Source organism: Hesperophylax consimilis, chromosome 6 (genome assembly GCF_061612785.1).
Source record: "Hesperophylax consimilis isolate HC1 chromosome 6, BYU_Hcon_1.0, whole genome shotgun sequence".
NCBI classification, from domain to species: domain Eukaryota; kingdom Metazoa; phylum Arthropoda; class Insecta; order Trichoptera; family Limnephilidae; genus Hesperophylax; species Hesperophylax consimilis.
This window is the reverse complement of record NC_142841.1, coordinates 6,574,240-6,594,775: the sequence shown is the minus strand read 5'-3', so window position 1 is coordinate 6,594,775 and position 20,536 is coordinate 6,574,240. Positions and strand designations below refer to the sequence as shown.

Genomic DNA, 20,536 nt, shown 5'->3' with positions numbered 1-20,536 from the left:
TTTGGATAATATCGAAGAAAATATGTTTTAGAAAGTTCATAATCCATTGGATTAATTACATTACAATGAAAATTATCCATAGTTACGAGATATGTTTGACGTTTATAAAAAAATCACGCGTTCCTTCAATGGCCGATACGCACGGCTATAGATGGCCGACAGAGCGCACCTCTGGCGGTATAAAAACGAACCAAATGAATGGCGCGAATATTTAAATATGCAGCTCACAATATTTGACTACTTACGATCAACAAGCGTTTAATAAGAAGATTTCTTATGGAAGCTTATCACTTTGTAATGGCATTTTTCATTATTATTTTTTTTATTAATTATATCTGATTTTATATTGACATGTTTTCTAATTTATAAAATTTCAAAATTATTTATTTGCGATGCTTTATAACCTGAGTGAAGTATTTTAAGACCTGAATTTTTTATCGAAAGTGTGATCATTATTCAAACGATGATTTGCAAACTCAGATTCACTATTTCCATTTAGAGCCCTGCGATATTCTTCAGTTCTGACTTCAAAGTTTCTATTGGTTCTACCTTTTTAAAAGAAATTCCAATCATCCCAATTGAGTTTTTAAACTCCTGATCTTTATTATTAAGAATATATTTCTTCATTGTTATTAGTGTAAAACGCCAGTTGAATAGTACCAGGATTGTTTTTATATATAATTTTAGAAGTATCGCTATCCACAAACAGAATTCTACGCCATTGTTTATTTCTATCTTTAGAAAGACCGTTTGAAGAGAATATGTTTAATTTTTTTATTTAGTATTTCAACTATAATTTTATTAGAATAACCGTTATTAAATGCTATTTGTCTTATGAATATATTGTTTTATGTTTATATGCTATTTGTTTTTTCAGAAATACTTAACTATAAATAATTTTGAAATTTTAGAAATGAGGAAACATGTTAATATAAAAGCAGATATAATTATCAAGAATTTTTTTATAAACTCTCTTTTAAATATTTTCCCATTTAACTGGTCTTTCCCGTCTAACGATATTGTAATTCCTAATTATTATAAACCCAGCCTACACTTACCCCTCCCCCCTCCTTCCACTTCTTCTTTCCCAATTGCAATCTATATTTAATTTTTGACTTCGGTGTATACACAATAAAATGTAAACATTATATTTATTTATTTATTGGACAATTTGCATAGCGCCGCTTTTGTGAGATATCACCTCAGGGGCGCTATATTGTAATAATCTACCTTTATATATAGATTTTTACTCTCCTGATGATGTTGTATATATAATCTAACTTTAAACTTTATTAGATACATTAACAGTTGTAGGTAAAGAATTACCACCAGTTGGAGTAAAATTAACACCTTTTAATTAAACCGACTGCTAATCTTATCGCACAATTACCCTCCTTTTATTCATAAACACGGGTACAATTAATCAATATGTAATAATCTATTATTTAAGTCAACTTTGTTATAACTATCTTTAATTGTGATAAACTATACGATATTGATTCAACTTATAGACATTGACGGTTGTAACACATATTTAAGCACTGCAAATCTCCTATGAGCTAATTATATTAGGTACCTAAGATAACAGTTAATATCAGTTGTAGACATGTAGTCAATAATAGTGTTTAATTTGAAATAATCCATCACAAATACGTAAAATTTCATTTATTCAAACAACTGTCATTCTTATTATGCGTAAATTTAGCATGTTATTATTAATTAACTCCTTCCTGTTCCGTGTTTCCGTGAGTATATATATATATATATATATATATATATATATATATATATATATACTCACCCTCTCTCTGTGAATGTCCTATCTATCTATTAAATGTAACTGTTGTTAATATCACTTAAAATGGGCGAAGCCCAACTAAGAGCCGCCCGCAGGGCCCAGCAAAAAAAAACCCGCGGAGCGGGTTTTTAACTGCTAGTATTATATTATTTTTAATGAGTAATTTGGAAAAAGACAGAAATTAATCAAATAATATTTATTTGTGCATGCCGGGATTTGCACCCGCGACCTCCCGCTTGCTAGTTGAGAACCTTACCCCTTGATCACGGACCATAATGATGTAATATATTATCAAGGCAAATGTACGTGTATCAAACAGAAATTGACCGGTGACCTCTCGATCAATGTAATTGATTGAGATGACATTTTGACCCAATTTCCTCAATCTGTCTCTTATAGCCAGTGTTTACTGTAGAGTAAATACCTAATTGGATATTATTGTTAAATGCCTCAATATAAATTATTGTAGACTCAATCCAACCGGCTTTCTAATATAATTAATTGACATATTATCTTTGGTCAATTAACAATGCGAACAGCTTCAATTGCTCATGATCGTAAAGAATTATTGTCTTTATTGCTTACCTTCCTACGTGTCAAGTGATAATTCATAATTTATGTCGAACTATGAAATTGATTTTGATTAAATCATTTTATTGATTGATCGACGCCACTTATTAAAACTACATCTAAATACAGAGTGTCAGGGGTTAAAGTGCGCTAACTTCGGGAGGTGATTCTACATGATAGTAGAAGTAAAAAAGATTAATAACTTTTTTCTAAATTGCAATGTTCATTTTCCCATACAAAAATAATATTCCATAGACTAATTTTCCATTTGTACTTCTAAAATCACGTAGAAGCATCCCCCGAAGTAACTTCGGGTGTCCGGGGGTAAAGTGCGCATATCCCTCAAAGTAAGCGCACTTTACCCCCGGACTGAATATTTTCTCTAAAAAAATTTACTGAAGAATAAATAAGTGATATTTAATTATTAGCGATTCTTCAACGAAAATTTGAAACAAAAAAATAAGAAAAAAATATACGGTCGCATCTAGGACGACTGAATCTTTTTCAATTTTTCTGTTTCTAATTTTCTTTGAATCGCTAACATTGTCTTCGACGAGTCATAAATTTTGATGAATTTATTTGTACCATATTTGTTACTTCTGTTGTAACTTTAGAAGTACATACACGGAGAAAAATAAGCAAATAAATAAACAAATATTTATTGAAAATCTCTTAAAATTATTGGTAATCCGTTTAAAGGCGGGATTGCAGGCCTCACGAATGAATTAACAGATTTCCTTGTAAACTTGCTTGATAGCTTGTTTTGATATTGTCGCAGAAAATGGTAAACGCACAAATAATTAAAATCGCCATTTCTTACAAACGTGCATAAAAAATAATAGTACAATTTACGAAAATTGTATCAGGAAACCTGTTAATTCATTCGTTAAGGTCTACAATCCCGTTTATAAACAGATTCTAAATACTAAATTAGCAATATTTTAGCTCATTTTTCTCCGTGTACCTGAATACCTAATTATAATAATTAACTTGCTAGGATTCTGGTGAAGTGATTAAGAGATGAAGTAATACTAACCGGAAAATGAATGTGTATCACGCTTCTTTATTTGCATCATTATTTCATCATCATTTCTGATTTGAAAAAACTGTTGCAAACATCACCTTTATTATTGGTTGAAAAAAAATTAAGATCACACGAAAACGCTTTAATTTCTTCAATTATATATAGGTACCTACTGAATCGATTACCCTCTCTACGGTAATGGTTCGTGTAACGTCCTTACACGAACTAAACGGGAAAAAACCCGACTTGGGATGGATCGCAGGCGCAGAATGGTGAGGCGAAGCTAGCCCATCAACAACGCTCGCCCTTTTGAAACTCGTACCAGTCTCACAGATTAATTTGAGTCATGAATATATCTCTAATGGTGGCATTTTTTACACGAGCAAGAAAAGCTTTTCAGTGAATTGAGCTTCTGTCCACTCCGCGCCCTCTCGAATGCTTAATGCGAGTGTATAGCAGAGAGCAAGACGTTTTCTAAAGTATGATCATCATTAAATTAATTGTATTAAATTAATTCATGTTTCAGGCTGGGTTTGCAGCGTTTCTCCGGTAACAGAGAAGCAAGCAAATCAGGAACAACCCCCCTTGGAGTTTCCAGAAGATTCAGAGAAGTACAAAATCATCCCTAATAACTCTCCTCTACTGCAATCTCTCCAGTACTCCAAGGACAACGCTTCGAAATCTGAGATATTTGACCTCCTCCATGCTCCTGAATTCGAGCAAGCCCACGACCTTAAAGACGCCAAACTGAAACAAACTAACACTAATACAGATCAGTTACTGGTACAAGGTATCACCCCCCTGGAGAATGAGCACAACGCAAACCTTGACACGGAGATGCTGCAGCGGCTGGGGGCTAAGATTGAAAAGGACGAGGTTAAGAAAGAGGAGGAAATTGTTGATGAGAGCAGACCCAGAAAGCTATCTGTCATGATTGGGGCTATCATCCTGACCTTGGCTGTCACCGGTTACATCGGCATGGTTCTGTGGAGGAAAGCACTGGAGTAAGTACCTTTTTAGTAGCTTGGATATTATGTGAATGCCGAATTTCGAATGTGAATTTTTTCATTAAGGTCGGATATTTTGAAATTTTATATAAATTGTGTATAAATCAAAAACTTTTATAATTCAACTTAAAATAATCAAGGAGTAACTAAAAATGTATAAATAACAAAAATGAATAAATAATATTTGTACTTCGTTTACGAAGGTTATCGGTTTGACAAGCCGATTTTTTGTATTTTTTGATTTTTACAGAATTTTATTAATCAAAATTTGACTAATTCATTAGCTTTTTAACTTTAACAATGAAAATATAGGGCACAATTTTACACAACTCTATTCATTCATTGTGTGATTGAATAATAGGAGTTTTACCATTGTTACGTTCTCTGACATTTAGGAACGTTTCCTGAGAGTCTTATCATCAAGAAGGGGATTGTTTTGGATGTAGTTCTTTATGTTATTTATTTTTCAGTGAACTTTCCTATATGACTATTCACGAGGTGTTTGAATTTTTTAATAGATCTATTTGAATTTCACTTTTGTTTCGGTGATAAATAGTAATCAAAGATTGACCCACTTCCTGTCACCTAAAACTCAGCAAGTAGACTCGTTGTCGATGACAATACGCTCTATCAACTTTTGGTGGCAATCGGACTATTTATTTATTGCATCTCACTATACATAAATCGTGTTTTTTCTCATAAAAATCAACCTCACTAGGACTAAGCCTGAATCGAGGTTAACAGTTTACATTTGAGTGAAGCAAGCATAGAGTAATCACAAACATAAAATATTTAAAAAAGAAAGAAAAAATATGTATTAGATGAGTTACCAGATGGGTAATTTGACAGTATATTGTAACAATATTTGAACCATAATTAATCATTAATCATTATTCCCAACAAGAAACAAAGTAGATAATAAAGACAGATAGGGTGACATTCAGTTTTTAGCAAATGGAACTTTATAAAATATTTTTTAAGAAAGGACAAGACGAAAAAATATTAAGACAATCATCTGTCAGTACAAACATTTTAACAATTTTTTAAAATTTAACTAAGGAGTTGGTAGACTTAATATGATTTGGGAGAATATTATAAGTGGTGCCTTATATACATAGGTTCTTTGATCAAAATAAGTTTTAGAATGTACGGCCACAAAGTTCAATTCTATAAATAAGTATTCTCCAGTATACGAAATAAATGAAGGTCCTGCCCAGTTGGGATTTGGATCAGTTGTTAGGGTGGTTCACACTAGTCCCTAAGGAGGAAGGTTTAATCCTCAGTCAAACCAAAAAATATATAGGTGTGTATCATATATCATATATCGATCAATTGTATTGGCATGTTTACTCGCAATAAGTCAATAGCTATAATCGATAGTGATGGTAGGTATGCCAAAAATTTTTACTATCCTAAATTTCAGTCCGAAATTTCCCTGCATTTCAGAATGAGTTTGTATGAGGTATTCTCGATTGTTCAGTATTGGATTCCCCACAATATTTTTTCGAATCCATTGCTAGAGAATTTCAGGGAAGAATAATTCCCCACAATATTTTCAACACATTATTCCGATTTGACAGTTCGCATCCACGATTATGCGAACTCTGGCGGTATAAAATGGTAGTATCCAACATGGCCACCATCTTCAAGCGGAATCTGAACACAACAAAATTTACAGACATATTAAATACCAAACGGTCGAGTTAAAACAAGATTGTTGTGTGAGAATTTCTTTTTTAGGGGACAATTACATAAATTTGATGAAATTATGTAAAAAATAATTTTTATTTTCCTGTTAACTCGTAATAAATCAACAGCTTTAATCAATAGTGATTACGTGATTGAATGCATGTGCAATGTGCAATGTGAATACATCACAAAAATAATGGACACTAAGGACGGGTTGTTTCGGAGAATCTGAACAATTCATCAAATTTCAACGTTCATTTTCAAGCTCTGTGAAAGATTTTTTCAAGTTCTGTTTTTATATCATTGTAGGCTAGTTGCTTGACAAAACTGAAATAAAAACAGAACTTGAAAAAATCTTTCACAGAGCTTGAAAATGAACGTTGAAATTTGATGAATTGTTCAGATTCTCCGAAACAACCCGTCCTAAGTTTTTAAATTCCTAAATAAATATATGTTGTTTTTGAAAATAATATCTGTACATTTGTACAGCTGAAAAGGTAATTATTATATGAAATTCCCTCAGAGAAAGAAAATCGCAAAGTGTGCACCGAAAATTATTAAAAACATATTTTATTCTGTTTTTCAATATGCAGAGGTATGAATATACCCAGAGTAAACATTTATTTTTTATTTTTTACGTTGTGAAGTTTGATTTACTTACTGTCCAACAGATGGCAATCCAATAAATCATACAAAATAAATCCAATACTAAATCAAATATATATTGTAATTTTAAAAATAAATGTGATATTAAATCTAACAACAAAATAAACTAAATATAATATTCTAATACAAATCCTTCAAAACTGTAATAGTAAAATATAATTTTTTTACAACTAAGTTTCTGTGTCGATTGTTCATTGTAATACATAATAACTCCCTGCAATATGGAGAGCACCACCTGCAGCAAGTGCCCGGAACCCATACTCACGAGGGAATCAATGTTCTGGTGCTCCTCCTGCAAGGAGAGTCTACATTTCGCCTGCGGTGGCGTAAGTGAAGGTCATTACCGAAAACTCTCCCAAGAAAAACGCAATAATACCAAATGCACTGGCTGCAAGACGGAAACGCGCAGTACGGCGCGTTCTACTTCCATTTCCAGGAAGGAGACCCCAGCGGCCAGCACCACTAAAGTAGGAGAAACACAGCTCGACCTAATCACACATGAATTACGTCAAATCAAGACTGAGCTACAGGGATTCAAGAATGTCCAGACGAAATTATACGAAATGTTCGATGAATTCAAGGACTTCAAGGCCTCGCTAACATTCTTTAATAGCAAAATGGAGGGATTTGAAGAAGACTTTAAAAAATCTCTGATAAAACTACAAAGCATAGACTCCGTTAAAAAAAAAAACACAGAACTCGAGGCAAAACTAACTATGCTCGAATTAAAGATCGACGATCAAGATCGGCAACAAAAAAATTTTGCCGCCGAAATAAGAGGTATACCGGAGGTTGAAGGTGAGAATTTGGCAAATATTTTATTTAACATAAATCAAGAAATAAAAACAAACACTACGAAAAATGACATTGAGACCAGCTATAGGTCTCCGGGTAAGACAATCCCCCAAAAAACCAGACCTATAATTGTGCGGTTTAAGCACGTTCACGTAAGAGATGTCTTTTTAAACGATGTAAAAAGGTACAATATGAATGCTGCGTCTAAGGAAGACAAACTCAACACGACCTCAATAGGACTCTCCGGACCGCGCACGCCGGTATATATATCGGAACACCTGACTTCAACAAATAAACGCCTACTTTACCTAGCGAAGAAGACGGCTATTGATAAAAAATTTGCATTCGTATGGGTAAAAGCGGGACGAGTATATATACGCCAAACCACGGAATCGAGAGCTATACATATCACCTCTGAGAATATCTTACTTGCACTATGACTCACAAATGCAATCATACCCATACTACCTGTATCCCTTTTCAAAATGTTAATCAGAGTGTTCCTATATTTCATGATATTTCTATTCCTTTCAAAAAAATACTACAATATTGCATTGTTCAATCCCCAAATAAGCACGATGTCAGACATTTCAATTAATAATTTAATTATTAACATCGTGGTGCATTTATATTACCCACACATTATCAGGAAATTCTTATATGACAAATTTACAACTACATCATTGTGTCTCTCTGACCCCGCTACTTTACTTCCTTATTATAAGAAATTACTAGCTAACCCTCAATTCACCACTAATACCAATTGCAATTTTTATTTGTACCATTCGAAGAACATGAAATGGCTAATGTTTTCTCACAATTTATGTATTACAATAATTTATGTATATTATTTTATTTCAATAACTGAGCAACCAAACTTATGTACTCTTTGTTCACACATCAAAAACATAAATTTACCATCCCAAATTAATATTACCGTGTGGGTTTACTTACAGATATCTTACTCTAAAAATGATCCAACATTCTTTTGAAATTCCCGATGAATCTATGCTCACATGCAACAATTATGTAGTTGATAATCCTAAAGACATAAATAAATACTGTTGGGAATCGTACAGTCTAAAAATTGTACACCAGAATATACGAAGTATTACCAATATTGATGATCTTCTCATATTTCTTGACCAACTTAAATTCACATTTGACATATTAGTTTTGACTTAGTGCTGGATCAATGAATACTATACCTCCAAAGAAATACAAAATTACACTGAATACCACACATCTATAAAAATAAATAAATCCAGTGGAATTGTTATCTATGTCAGGAACGAAATACAAGCTCAAGTTGACGAGCTCGCTTTATCACAAGCAAATTGTCTAAAAATAGTACTTAACAAAAATGTGTGCATATTTGCAATTTATAGATCACCATCTTTCAACAATATTGATACCTTTCTTAATTCACTACATTCCATCATTAACAGCACAAACAACTCAGAACATCAAATAATCATTGGAGACCTAAATGTCAATATAATCTTAGACAATCACCGTCAATGCGATGATTATTTATGTTTTCTGAGCGAAAACGGTTTCACTCCAACAATTAACACCCCCACTAGAGTACAAGGCACGAGCAAATCCTGCTTAGATCACATTAACATAAAAAATATTAAGTTCATAGACTCGTTTGTCATACACACAACAATTTCAGACCATTATACCACGGCGCTCGGTCTAAGAAATAAGCCCTCCTCTGCTGCTAAAAACAAATATATTTCTAGAATAAATTACAGCAGCTCGAGGAGCTACGTACAGAAAAGTGGCATAACGTACTAGATCAGACTGACACTAACCAAGCAATGGACGAATTTATTAAGAAATTGCAATTCTACATATCTAATAACACTGTCAACAAATGTATCCCAAACAAAAAATTTAAACTCATGCCATGGATCTCCCCTGGCCTTGTCAAATCTATTCACAGACGAAACCAACTCCACAAAATTGCGAAAAGGCAACCAGATAATATTTTACTACATGAACAATATAAGAAATATAGGAACTTGTGCAAAAAATTAATTAAAACAACAAAAGAAAAATTCTACAAACAATATATATACGAAAACACATTAACTCCGAAACGTTTCTGGGATATATTTCGAAAAATCACCAAAACAAAAAATAATAAGTCGTCATTCATACAATCATTAGACACTAAAAACACAAACACTGCTGACCCCAAGGGGATGGCTAATTTTGCAAATCATTATTTTACTTCCGTAGGAGCTTCACTCGCTAACAAAATACTCGATAAATGTAAGAAAACTGAATCCGATCTAGCCAACATACCTTCAACTGTTTATAATTGTAAATCAGATGAAATTCAAACTACGACTAATGAAGTAATGAAAATGATAGATGAACTCAAGACATCGAATGCTTGTGGGTCAGATAAAGTGTCAACAAATTTGCTAAAAGTGTTGAAACCACTTATAGCTAGTACTATTGCATTTATCTGTAATCTTAGTTTCAAATCAGGCATATTTCCGAACCACTTAAAAGAATCAATTGTCATACTGATTCACAAAAATGGAGACAAATCGGATATACAAAATTATCGGCCTATATCTCTACTAAATTTAATCTAAAAAATTATTGAGAAAATCGTCAAAAATCGTCTTAGTCTCTACCTAGAAAATTATAAGATCCTTTCCAAAAACCAATTTGGCTTTCGACCTGGTTTAGGAACAGAAGATGCTATTGCTAAACTGACTGATATTATTTCCAATAATATTGACCAGGGAGTTAAGTCCATCGCTCTCTTCCTTGATCTGGCAAAAGCTTTTGATACCATCTCGCATAAAATACTTCTGAAAAAACTACAGGCCATCGGCATTCAGGGACAGCTATTCAAATGGATGGATAGTTACTTAGCGAACAGATACCAAAAAGTTAAAATTAATGATACAGTTAGCGATCCCGCCCTTATAGAATTTGGTGTACCGCAAGGGAGTACCCTAGGACCACTTCTGTTCAGTATTTATATAAATGATTTATGTAACAGTAATCTCTCCAATCACATCATAACATTTGCGGATGATACTGTCTTAATATTTGAAGGAAGAAACTGGAATGCTGTACACAACAAAGCAGAAGACGGTATTAACCAGCTTAAATATTGGTTAGATTATAATCTTTTGACTCTCAATTCAGAAAAAACAAAATTTATACGATTCAGTGCGACAGAAGCGGGCCAACCCAAAGAATTATACAATATTTTCATACATAAATGCATCGAATCAACTATATGTGATTGCTATAAATTAGAATGCGTGAACAGTATAAAATATCTCGGTATTGTTATCGACAAACATCTTAGATGGGACGGACATATAGACCTTGTGACTACTAAGGTTAGAAAGCTGACGCATATCTTTATGCCAATTAGAAATATCCTATGTCTAAAAGATTTAAGACTCATTTACAACGCTATGTGTGGGTCACTATTAGACTATGCATCATTAGGCTGGGGTGGATGCGCAAAAATGGTTTTAGACCACTTAGCAAAGGCCCAAAAATCCTTACTAAGGGTAATCATGAAAAAACCTTTTAGGTACCACAGCGATTCACTATTTGAAAAGTTACGAGTTCTAGATGTCAGACAATTATACATGAGGAAAATAATTTTGAACACTCATAAAAAACGTCATCTCTACCCATCTATCGACCACTCTCACGACACCCGACACTCACGGAGGAATCCAATCGTACCACCCACAACCAAAACTTCACTTGCTCAAAGACATTTTTCATTCCTAGGCCCAAAACTTTACAACTTTATACCTGATGCATGGAAAAAGGAAAGCAAAGGTGCTCTTCGTAAATCGATCACTGTCTGGCTTCACCAATTAGGGAGAAAAGAGTGTGAACTCACACTTTTCCAAAAATAAAACAAACAAAATATCAAACACATTAAGAAAACAAAAAAACAAACAAAACTAAACAAACCAAACAACAAGTTAACATCAGTTAACTTTATAACTTTTTGCTTTTAATCTTTTATAATAATATTTTTCTTTTTAATGTATCATTATTTTTTAGTTATATATATATATTTTTTTTAGTTATGTATATATTATATTACTTTTCTTTTTTTTCCTTTTTTGTTTTTGTTCTTACAAAATATGTATGCGTGCATGAATACTAACTCAATTTTGACTGTCCTAAAACGGGAATTCCTCCTAGTTGGGCAGTCAAAGTATTTTTTATCTACATGTGTCATTGTATCATCACCTGTACTAAATAAATAAATAAATAAATAAATAAATGAACAAATTCACTTTGTATTTGTCGAGAAATTTTTGCTCATTTAAAACAAGTCGTGTTTTATTAAATATTTTAACAATTTTTACTAAATTATTATCGTTTTTTTAATATTATCGTGCTCCATTTACTACAGAACCTTAATTATAATAAGTTTACATCTAACTGACTAGTTCAATGGAAGGTCATTTGTAACTGTCACCTGGATTGTACAATTACTGCTAGTATCTAGTGCACTGAGTACCCAATACGTACATAACATAATATAATAACGATTGCAATTTGCAATTATGATTGCGTGATCGATAAATGTTTCAGATGAAAGCCAAGATGAAGCCTTCACCGCAACTAAATAATTACTAGGGGACTGATGTTTATTTCAAAAACTTTCTATACTGGACCAGTTTTTTTCCTGATAAACTGTTATGCCTTATTACTGGATATAATATATTGACAGACTCATTCGTACTGGGGAATCAATATAGCCTGTTTCAGCACATGGAATTTTTTTATTTTAATTACTTGGCACGTACGTACATTAATTACTACTGAATTAACGCATTGTGCTTTTCTAATTTAGATTTTGTTTTCGTGAACGAATGAACGCAAGTCTTGGAAGTGGAAATTAATTCAGTTTCCGACATCCGATCAGACAGGAGCAGGAAAGTCTCATTTCATCTTTGGGGATGCTGTGTATTGAGACTTCTTAACCCATTCATGACGCAGGTGCCATATGGACCTCGAAAAAGTGTTGGACCTCAATTAGTCACATCATGCCGATATATTAAAATGGCGATGCGAAATTCAGTTTTATGTAGTCTACAAGCATGTACGAACACGTTTGTCTTAGAGGCGCTCAGTTCGTTTGCATGTGCCGGCGTGGACAGACGTGTATAAACGGAGTTTGAAAAAAAGTGCAAATTTTTCAAAATGTCAAAGCGAGTGAAGTAAGTAATCCAATAAACTTATGTGTAGATTTGATTTTTTTTTTCCAAAACCGTTTATGATCCGTAAAGAATGAAATTTACTAACTATTTATAGACATATTGTTACAAAAATAATCCTTATTGTATCAAAGAGAGTACTTTGAATTGAAGGTTTTGATTTTTGGCTCCATATGGACCTTTCGGCAGATCTCACTATACATAAATTGTAATTTTTCGCAGATTTCATTGTTTTTTCGTGTTTTTTAGGGGTCTGACTGTTGAAGAAGTGATGTTACTGCTTGAAGAACAATCGGATACGAATTTGGAGGATGATGAGGTAGTGGATGTGGATGTGTATGTGGAGCCGCCAAATGAGAGTGATTTGTCCGGAGCAGATTCAGCTGATGAAGATGACGGTGGAATAATTGCCAATATTTCTCGAGCGCAATTGTTTTTAATTGCCAAATCGTAAATCGCCGTCGACACAAAAAGGGACAAGATACGCCCGATTATGATTCAGATCAAGAGAACCCTAATCTAGAGCATTTCGGAGACGAGCGTTTGGATTCAACTTTCAGTGACTTCGACATAAATTTATTCGACGCTTCAGCATCACACGGTCAAGCGTCTGCAAGCACTTCTTTCGAGCCTCCTTTGAAACGATGCCGTGTTAGTACTGGAGACAGAGTGAATGATCCCGCTGAACCACCTTATCGCATTCCAAAACGTATGCCTGGTCCGAAAACTATGTTTCAATGGAAGTCTAACGATGTGACGCCAATTGTTTCTAGCATATTTCCCGAAGGAAATTATACCGACGTAGCTGCTTTATCACCGGTGGAATTATTTGAACTAAATTTTGACAACGAAATGTACGAATTCATCGTTACAGAATCCAACAAATATCAGACCAAGCAAGACCCTGAAAATAGTCATAAAGTATCACCTTTAACTGTCGGGGATATCAAAACGTACATGGGTATACTTATAACATCGGGATTATGCCCGATTCCATCAACTCGATTGTACTGGAGCAGCTCTCGCCCTTTCTACAATAAGCAGATTGCGTCCACCATGTCTCGTGATAGATTTGAACAGATACACAAAATGATACACTTTGCTTCACCAAATCAGTTCAATAGTGCAGACCGGATGTGGAAGTTACGTCCATTTACAGATAGGCTTATTGAACGGTTTATGCGAAACTTCCACCCAGAAGAAAATTTAAGTTATGATGAATCGATGATTCCATACTATAGCCGCCATGGATGTAAGCAATACATAAAAGGCAAACCCATTCGATTCGGATATAAAGTGTGGAGCCTAAATACACCCTCCGGTTACTTGATCAATTTTGAGATCTACCAAGGCAGCAATCCCCGGATTCAAAAGGAGTATGGTGTTGTAGGCTTGAATGCTTCACCACTACTTATGTTGGTCGATCAATTGCCAGTGGAAAAGCGCGAATTGCCATATCACTTCTACTTTGATAATCTTTTTACGGGTATGCCATTGCTGTACTATTTGCATTTTTATGGATACAATGGCACAGGTACAATTCGAGACAATTGGAATCCCAGTTCATCTCCTATCCCCAAGAAGAAGGCAACAATGTCAAAATACAACAAAGGTGTGCTTTCTCGAGGACATACTGAAAGTGCGCAGACATCATTTGGCAAGACCCCCATCTACGTTACTCAATGGGTTGATAACGCTGTTTGTTCTGTAGCTTCAACAAAATACGGAAAGAATCCATTGGATCTAGCAAGCCGTTACTCACGGAAGGAGCAAAAAAAGATCAGTATACAGAGGCCATATGCAATTCATCAATATAACACGAATATGGGCGGAACTGACAGAATGGACCAAAACGTTGCATGTTATCGCATTACTGTTCGCCAACAGAAATGGTGGTGGTCCATTTTTACCTGGGCCATTGATGTAACCATTCAGAATTGCTGGCTTCTGAAGCGCAAAGCCACGGACAATTTTAAATTGGGGCAGTTAAAATTCCGTGAAGAAATATCAAAGCATTACTGCGAGAAGTATTCTATCAAGAAATACTTCAAGGCACCCGACAAACTCACCAAAATAGGTCAAACGGCGATGCAGTATGATACCTACGTCCCCCATTATCCTGGGCCAATACCGATAACTGAGACTAATAAGGGAGGAAAACTGTCTTGTGCATCTTGTAAAAGCAAGCAGCGCATCCGTTGCATCACATGTAAGGTCGGACTATGCGTGAAATGCTTCGAGGGCTATCACACTAAATAATGTTGTTGAAAATTACACTTTTTGAACAATAAAGATGAAAAAATGAAATTTCTGACTAGTTATTTGCCGAAAGATCCATATGGACCTCATCCTTCTCGAGGCTCCTGGGGTATGAGGAGACGATTTTTTCAAATTCCGAAAAAAACATTCTTATTCTACTTTCAAAACCAACCACTCTGTGAATTTTCTGCGCGAAATTCGAAAAAAAAATAGTTCGTCATGAATGGGTTAAGGTAATAAAGGAGAGGCTGGTTTTGGGAATTAAATAGGTATGAGGGATGGGTGTTAATGAACGGAGAAGAAAACTGTTACTATATTATGTTTAACTGTTGTTATATTGCTAATTTATTGAAAATATCTTCAAATTATTCGTATTCCTGTTTAAAACGGGACTGCAGGGCTTTAACGAATGAATTGACAGATTTCCTAGTAAAATATCAGTAAAACACGAATATATTTTGGAGAGGTCAGAACACGTGTTAAAAAAGAACTAACATTTTGGCATTTCGTCATTACATAATAAGAGGATAAGCGCAGCTGCGTGAACATGATTTCCGATACATTATTAAAGTACTGATAGTTTGTTGTAGACAAACCTCATCACATGAACCCAGGCACCGGGTTCCCGGGGCGACTCGTTTTCGATGACAATGCATCCTACAACTTTTGGTGGCAATCAGCCATACACACGCGGATATACATGCATTTTTCTAAAAAATTATGTCATTACAGCAGTCAATATACGAAGTAAATGTCTGTCCTAACTATCGGGATTTTTGCGCAGTTGTTAGCGCGGTTGACTGCAGTCCCTGGGGAGGAAGCTAAAATCCTCGGTCAAACCATCTCATTAAAAAAACATGGTTTTTACCTGTTGTTTTTGTTATAATCTCAAAGATGTAGAATAATCGTTACCAGTACATTGTAATATAAAATTATCAACTAACACTAGTTACAAAAGTAAGCGTTAAATAAATGCAATATAATAGATTCATATACGTAGGTGACTGCTCCTCATACAAAATACTTATTAGGTACGACATTCGAAGGAATACATTATTATATAGGAAGGAATACATTATAGGAATATATTTTTCCTTATTATTTCCTTGTCATAATATTATTATTCCTTAACAGGTAGGTGCGCAATTAAAGTTATAAGGTACCTACCTTCCTGACCTACCTACCTACCTAATTTTGGTCACACGGTAATTTTTTGCGGTAGAATTTTGAGACATCATTATTTTACCCCCTTAAATTTTGTCTCGGAAACAGAGAATTGTCAAGATTTCTGTAATTGATTTGATTCTCAAGATGAAGACGTGAAGATAAAAAAGTGGCCGCCCTGTTCCGTGAAACCGGTCCAATGTTGTCAAGTGATTGTAAGCCCGATTTTAAACCCGTTCCGGTGATTTTTTTCTCCAAGAGATTTAATTACTGTCGTAAATATGGTAACTTGTTAGTTTTATTAATGGGTTCCTTCATAGAACCTAGCTATTTTCATAATTACTAGCCCACGGTATTAACTTACATTGTGTGACGATTGCTTCCAGTGTCTTCACACAGATGTGAAACTGCATTTACATATATGATACTTATAGTCCTTATAAGACAAAAACTATAACATTTTGTAAGTAATAAAGAACCCTTAAGAGTGTGTAAAACAGCAAAGGGTAGTAATAGAAGTTAAGAACATGTGCAAATCCTGAAATTGAGAGAAATGATATTTCATCAAAATTAAAATTCAACACGCCTTTAAAAAGTGATAGTCATTAAAAGTGATAAAACAAAAACTAGGTTTGATATAACTATCATGTAACCTATTTAACCTAGTTTTTTTCGTAACTTTTCGTGACTTTATATCACTTTTCGTAGGTGTGTTGAATTGTCATTTTGATGACATACCCGGTCACCGAAATTGTAATACGCGTTGTTGTGGCTCAGTCTGTCTACGAAGAAAGAGAAACAATAGCGCGTTTTGCTTTTACATCCAACAGATGGCGCTGTTTAAAAAAAACATGTTTTTACCTGTCACAGGTGACGTCTATATGATATAGGTATACTAGTGGTTCCGGGCAGACGTTGTCCTGCCACATACCGCCTTCTATGTAGGGAAGTTAAAAATGGTGGTTGTATGCAAGATAATTTCCAATGAAATAATTATGAACGTGTAAAATACCAAAAATAAAATTAAGAATAATTGTAAATAGCATAACAAAAATAGCTTCTTAGGTAGACACGAGCATAATAAATTTTGATCTCATGAAAATAAGAAAAAAAGTTATTAAAATAAATTTATATTTTTACAGTTAATGTATTTTTTTAATCATAAATTTATTACTAAAATAGATTATAACAGTATTGAAATAATTATTTGAAAATGGCCCTGAAAGCCGAAACAACTGTAACAATAACAAAAACCAAAAAATACTTGCAGAACTTAAAAGTAATATTATTAAATTTGATTTACATTAAATTTTTAAAAAATAATTGGAGTTCTACGAATTAAACACAAAAACAATAAATAAGCTTTTCTGATTATGACTTAAATCAAAATGGTAAATAAGACAGTTAAGATTTCGTGTTTGGTAGTTTGGTACGATGTAGGAGTTTATTGAACTGGTTTTCTCGTGTCCATGTAACTTCTTGCTGTAATAATTATTGGTCTGTCGGTACCCATTTTACAGTGGACAGACAGTAGACAACCGTTACCTACAAAAGTAACTTCTTTGTTACACGACCGGTCTTTACAAAAATACACCTGTTTGTAAGAAAGTACCAAAACAACAAAATCGTCTTCTCTTTGTACGGAACCCCAGAGACTTTCCGAGTAGTCCAGATTTATTATTGAAGATGCCACGAATATCTTTCCTTTCCGGACAATGGTCTGTCTGTAAATGGCAAATAATTCATTGTCGCCATTAGTCAGATGTCGGAAGCAACCCACTATTTAGTAGAATGATATCAAACACGACATGTTTACAGTCAAGTACGTTCATCTCTTGATTAGTTGCGAGGTTATCCAGTAATGATGCATGCTTCAGAAGATACAAATACGTCATGAGAATGAGTTAAGGCTACACAAGACTCTAATAGCGGAGATTTGCTCAAAGCTCACATTTGAATTAATTCCGACGAATTCTTGTAAATATGTTTTTAGACCGATCCCTACGAAAATAAGTTATTTTTAATGAATAAAAACGGTACCTTACCACAAAAATATTTCATATAAAAGGGTTTGAAAACTTATAAAACGTTTTCAACTATAAAATTAGCGGTAAGCACCAGATTGTATTTTTCTAGATTATGAGTTAGTGACTTCCCGAGGCATTCCTCTAGAAGCATCTGAGATGTTAGTAATAAGTTCATCAGAAATAATTCAAATAAACCCCATGGAAAGATCCATTTTCTAGGCTTGCTGGATCAAAATAGACCGTAGGTCTGTCCACAACCTCGGGTCGCGCGCCGAATATTGTTTTTACGCAACTTCAACACTTGTTGTTAAGGTTCCCACTTTATTTTAGAGATTTGCTAGAGCAAATTCATTCGTAGGTCGGTCCAATACATTAGGGCCGCGTCACATATTTTTGTGCGCGGCTTCATCACTTACGTCGTTAAGGTTCCTACTTTATTTTAAGGTATTGCTCCGTCTTAAGAAATCAAATTGGTTTTCAAGAGAACAATAATTTCAATATCATCTTATTTAGGTCGGTAGTGGTCGGATCTTGGTTGTTGCCATGTTTTTATTATAATGATTAATGACTAATGACGTATGACCTTTGTCTGGTCCAGCAATGTCCTGATCAACAGGACATCATCAAATGAGACTTCCCGAATATTTTTTGCGTCCATACAATCACTCAATTCCAAAATGTTCTTGAAAGAGCTGAACAAACAAGGCAATTATTTTAATAGTCCAGTTTAATGAGTATAACCTATGCAGGTTGCGTTTATATGCATGACTCTCCTAGGGTTCTAGTTAGGTGGGTGCCTCATCCGTGATGAATAGAAAACAATAACACAAAAATCAAGGAACCCAATCATTTTAATGCAGTGCTGTTGTGTATTTGTGCTTGTTTTGATAGGGGTCAAATGGGGTCATTAATTTAAAATAAAGTCGTAGAATTAGTAAGTAATAATAATAAGTTTACTTAATACCTAGGTAGTCGTCGTTTTATGCGAGGTTTATGTATTTTCTTTGTATAATGGGGTATTATCACTAACTGTGAGTACCTACCGTTAAAAGTATGTGGAATATTTAAAGTTTATTTTTCTATTTCTGATCATTGTACTAAAATGTATGATTTTTAATATTTCATTGATTTGAAAAACCGCTCATTCCGAATCGGTTTCAACATGCTATAACGTCATTATGACATTGAAACACCAATGTCTGGTAATACGGCTGTCACCAACGTTGCACGGCGCCGCCAAATATTTCTTTTCGAAATATAAAGCAAAACATTGAAAAAACCCTATTGGCGGCTAAGGGATGCTATAAGTTCTTTTTTTGGGCTGGTTGGTGATGCGATTCGTGGTGCAGATACCAATTCGTATGAGTTGGTTTTCTATACACGTTGTGCCCTGGGCTACCATCGTCTTTTCGCCTCCACGTCTATAAAAGATCATTTATGATGGTTTTTCTTTAAAAAATCAGTAGGCATTGGCCAGTTAGGATCAGAGCTGAGGGGTTAGTAGGTTAGTAGACTGAGTGACCAGTGACATGTGGAAGAATTTATTTTTTTACTTGGATTCCAAAATTAAATTTTTGAAAACGAAAGCATAAAAAAATCATCGGATTCCAAAATTTCATTTAATTTTTTTACTCCAAATAATGTCAGGAATCACTGGTTAAAATAAATCAAGTACGTCCCTTAACACCCTGTATGTATAACCTGCGTTGAGCGAATGTAGTCCTGTTTAAGGAAGCACGCATCCAAGGTTGGATGAAAATCGGGTGATGTTGTTGAGCCCCCCGCAGGTTGTTTTTCCGTGTGTGGCACGAGCTTGTCTTAGTAAATAACTGGCGAATATCTTAGATAAATATATATATAAGGAAACTGTTCGAAAAATTATAGAAGCAAATGACTGTTACAGTGGATTTGAGTCCACTTAGACTTTACCAAGGATTGGAGTCTGGGAGTGGTTAATTGTATGTACCTACACTACCTACATGAAAAAAAAACTTTTATGTATATTTTAGTACCAAAAATGTACTATTGGGCCGGCCCTGAATGAAACGGCGCGAGTAAAATTTTGACGCCCCCTGTCAAAAAAGTACTCCCCTCGGTAGGTGATCAGTTAACACTGTAATCAATAATATTCGGATTATTTGAGTTTGTATAGCGCCGTTTTTGTGAAAAAAAACCTCGGTGTTAGGTTATGGCAGGTGTTATGTATTGTCAGTGCCTTGATTTTCGTATTAGTCAAAACAACTAGTCCTTAAAACATTAAAAATAATATATATTAATTCACCATATTTAATTAATATCATTCC

At 34.2% G+C, this 20,536-nt stretch overlaps 1 protein-coding gene across 1 annotated transcript in view; it reads left to right on the top strand.

Moving 5' to 3' along the window:
* The window catches only part of LOC149422897 (uncharacterized), a 68,917-nt gene that overhangs the window by 18,813 nt on the left and 29,568 nt on the right, over positions 1 to 20,536 (top strand). The window contains exon 2 of the mRNA XM_089632763.1: positions 3,919 to 4,396. Coding sequence (XP_089488889.1) covers positions 3,919 to 4,396 — 478 coding nt within the window. The remainder of the gene's footprint in view (positions 1 to 3,918; positions 4,397 to 20,536) is intronic.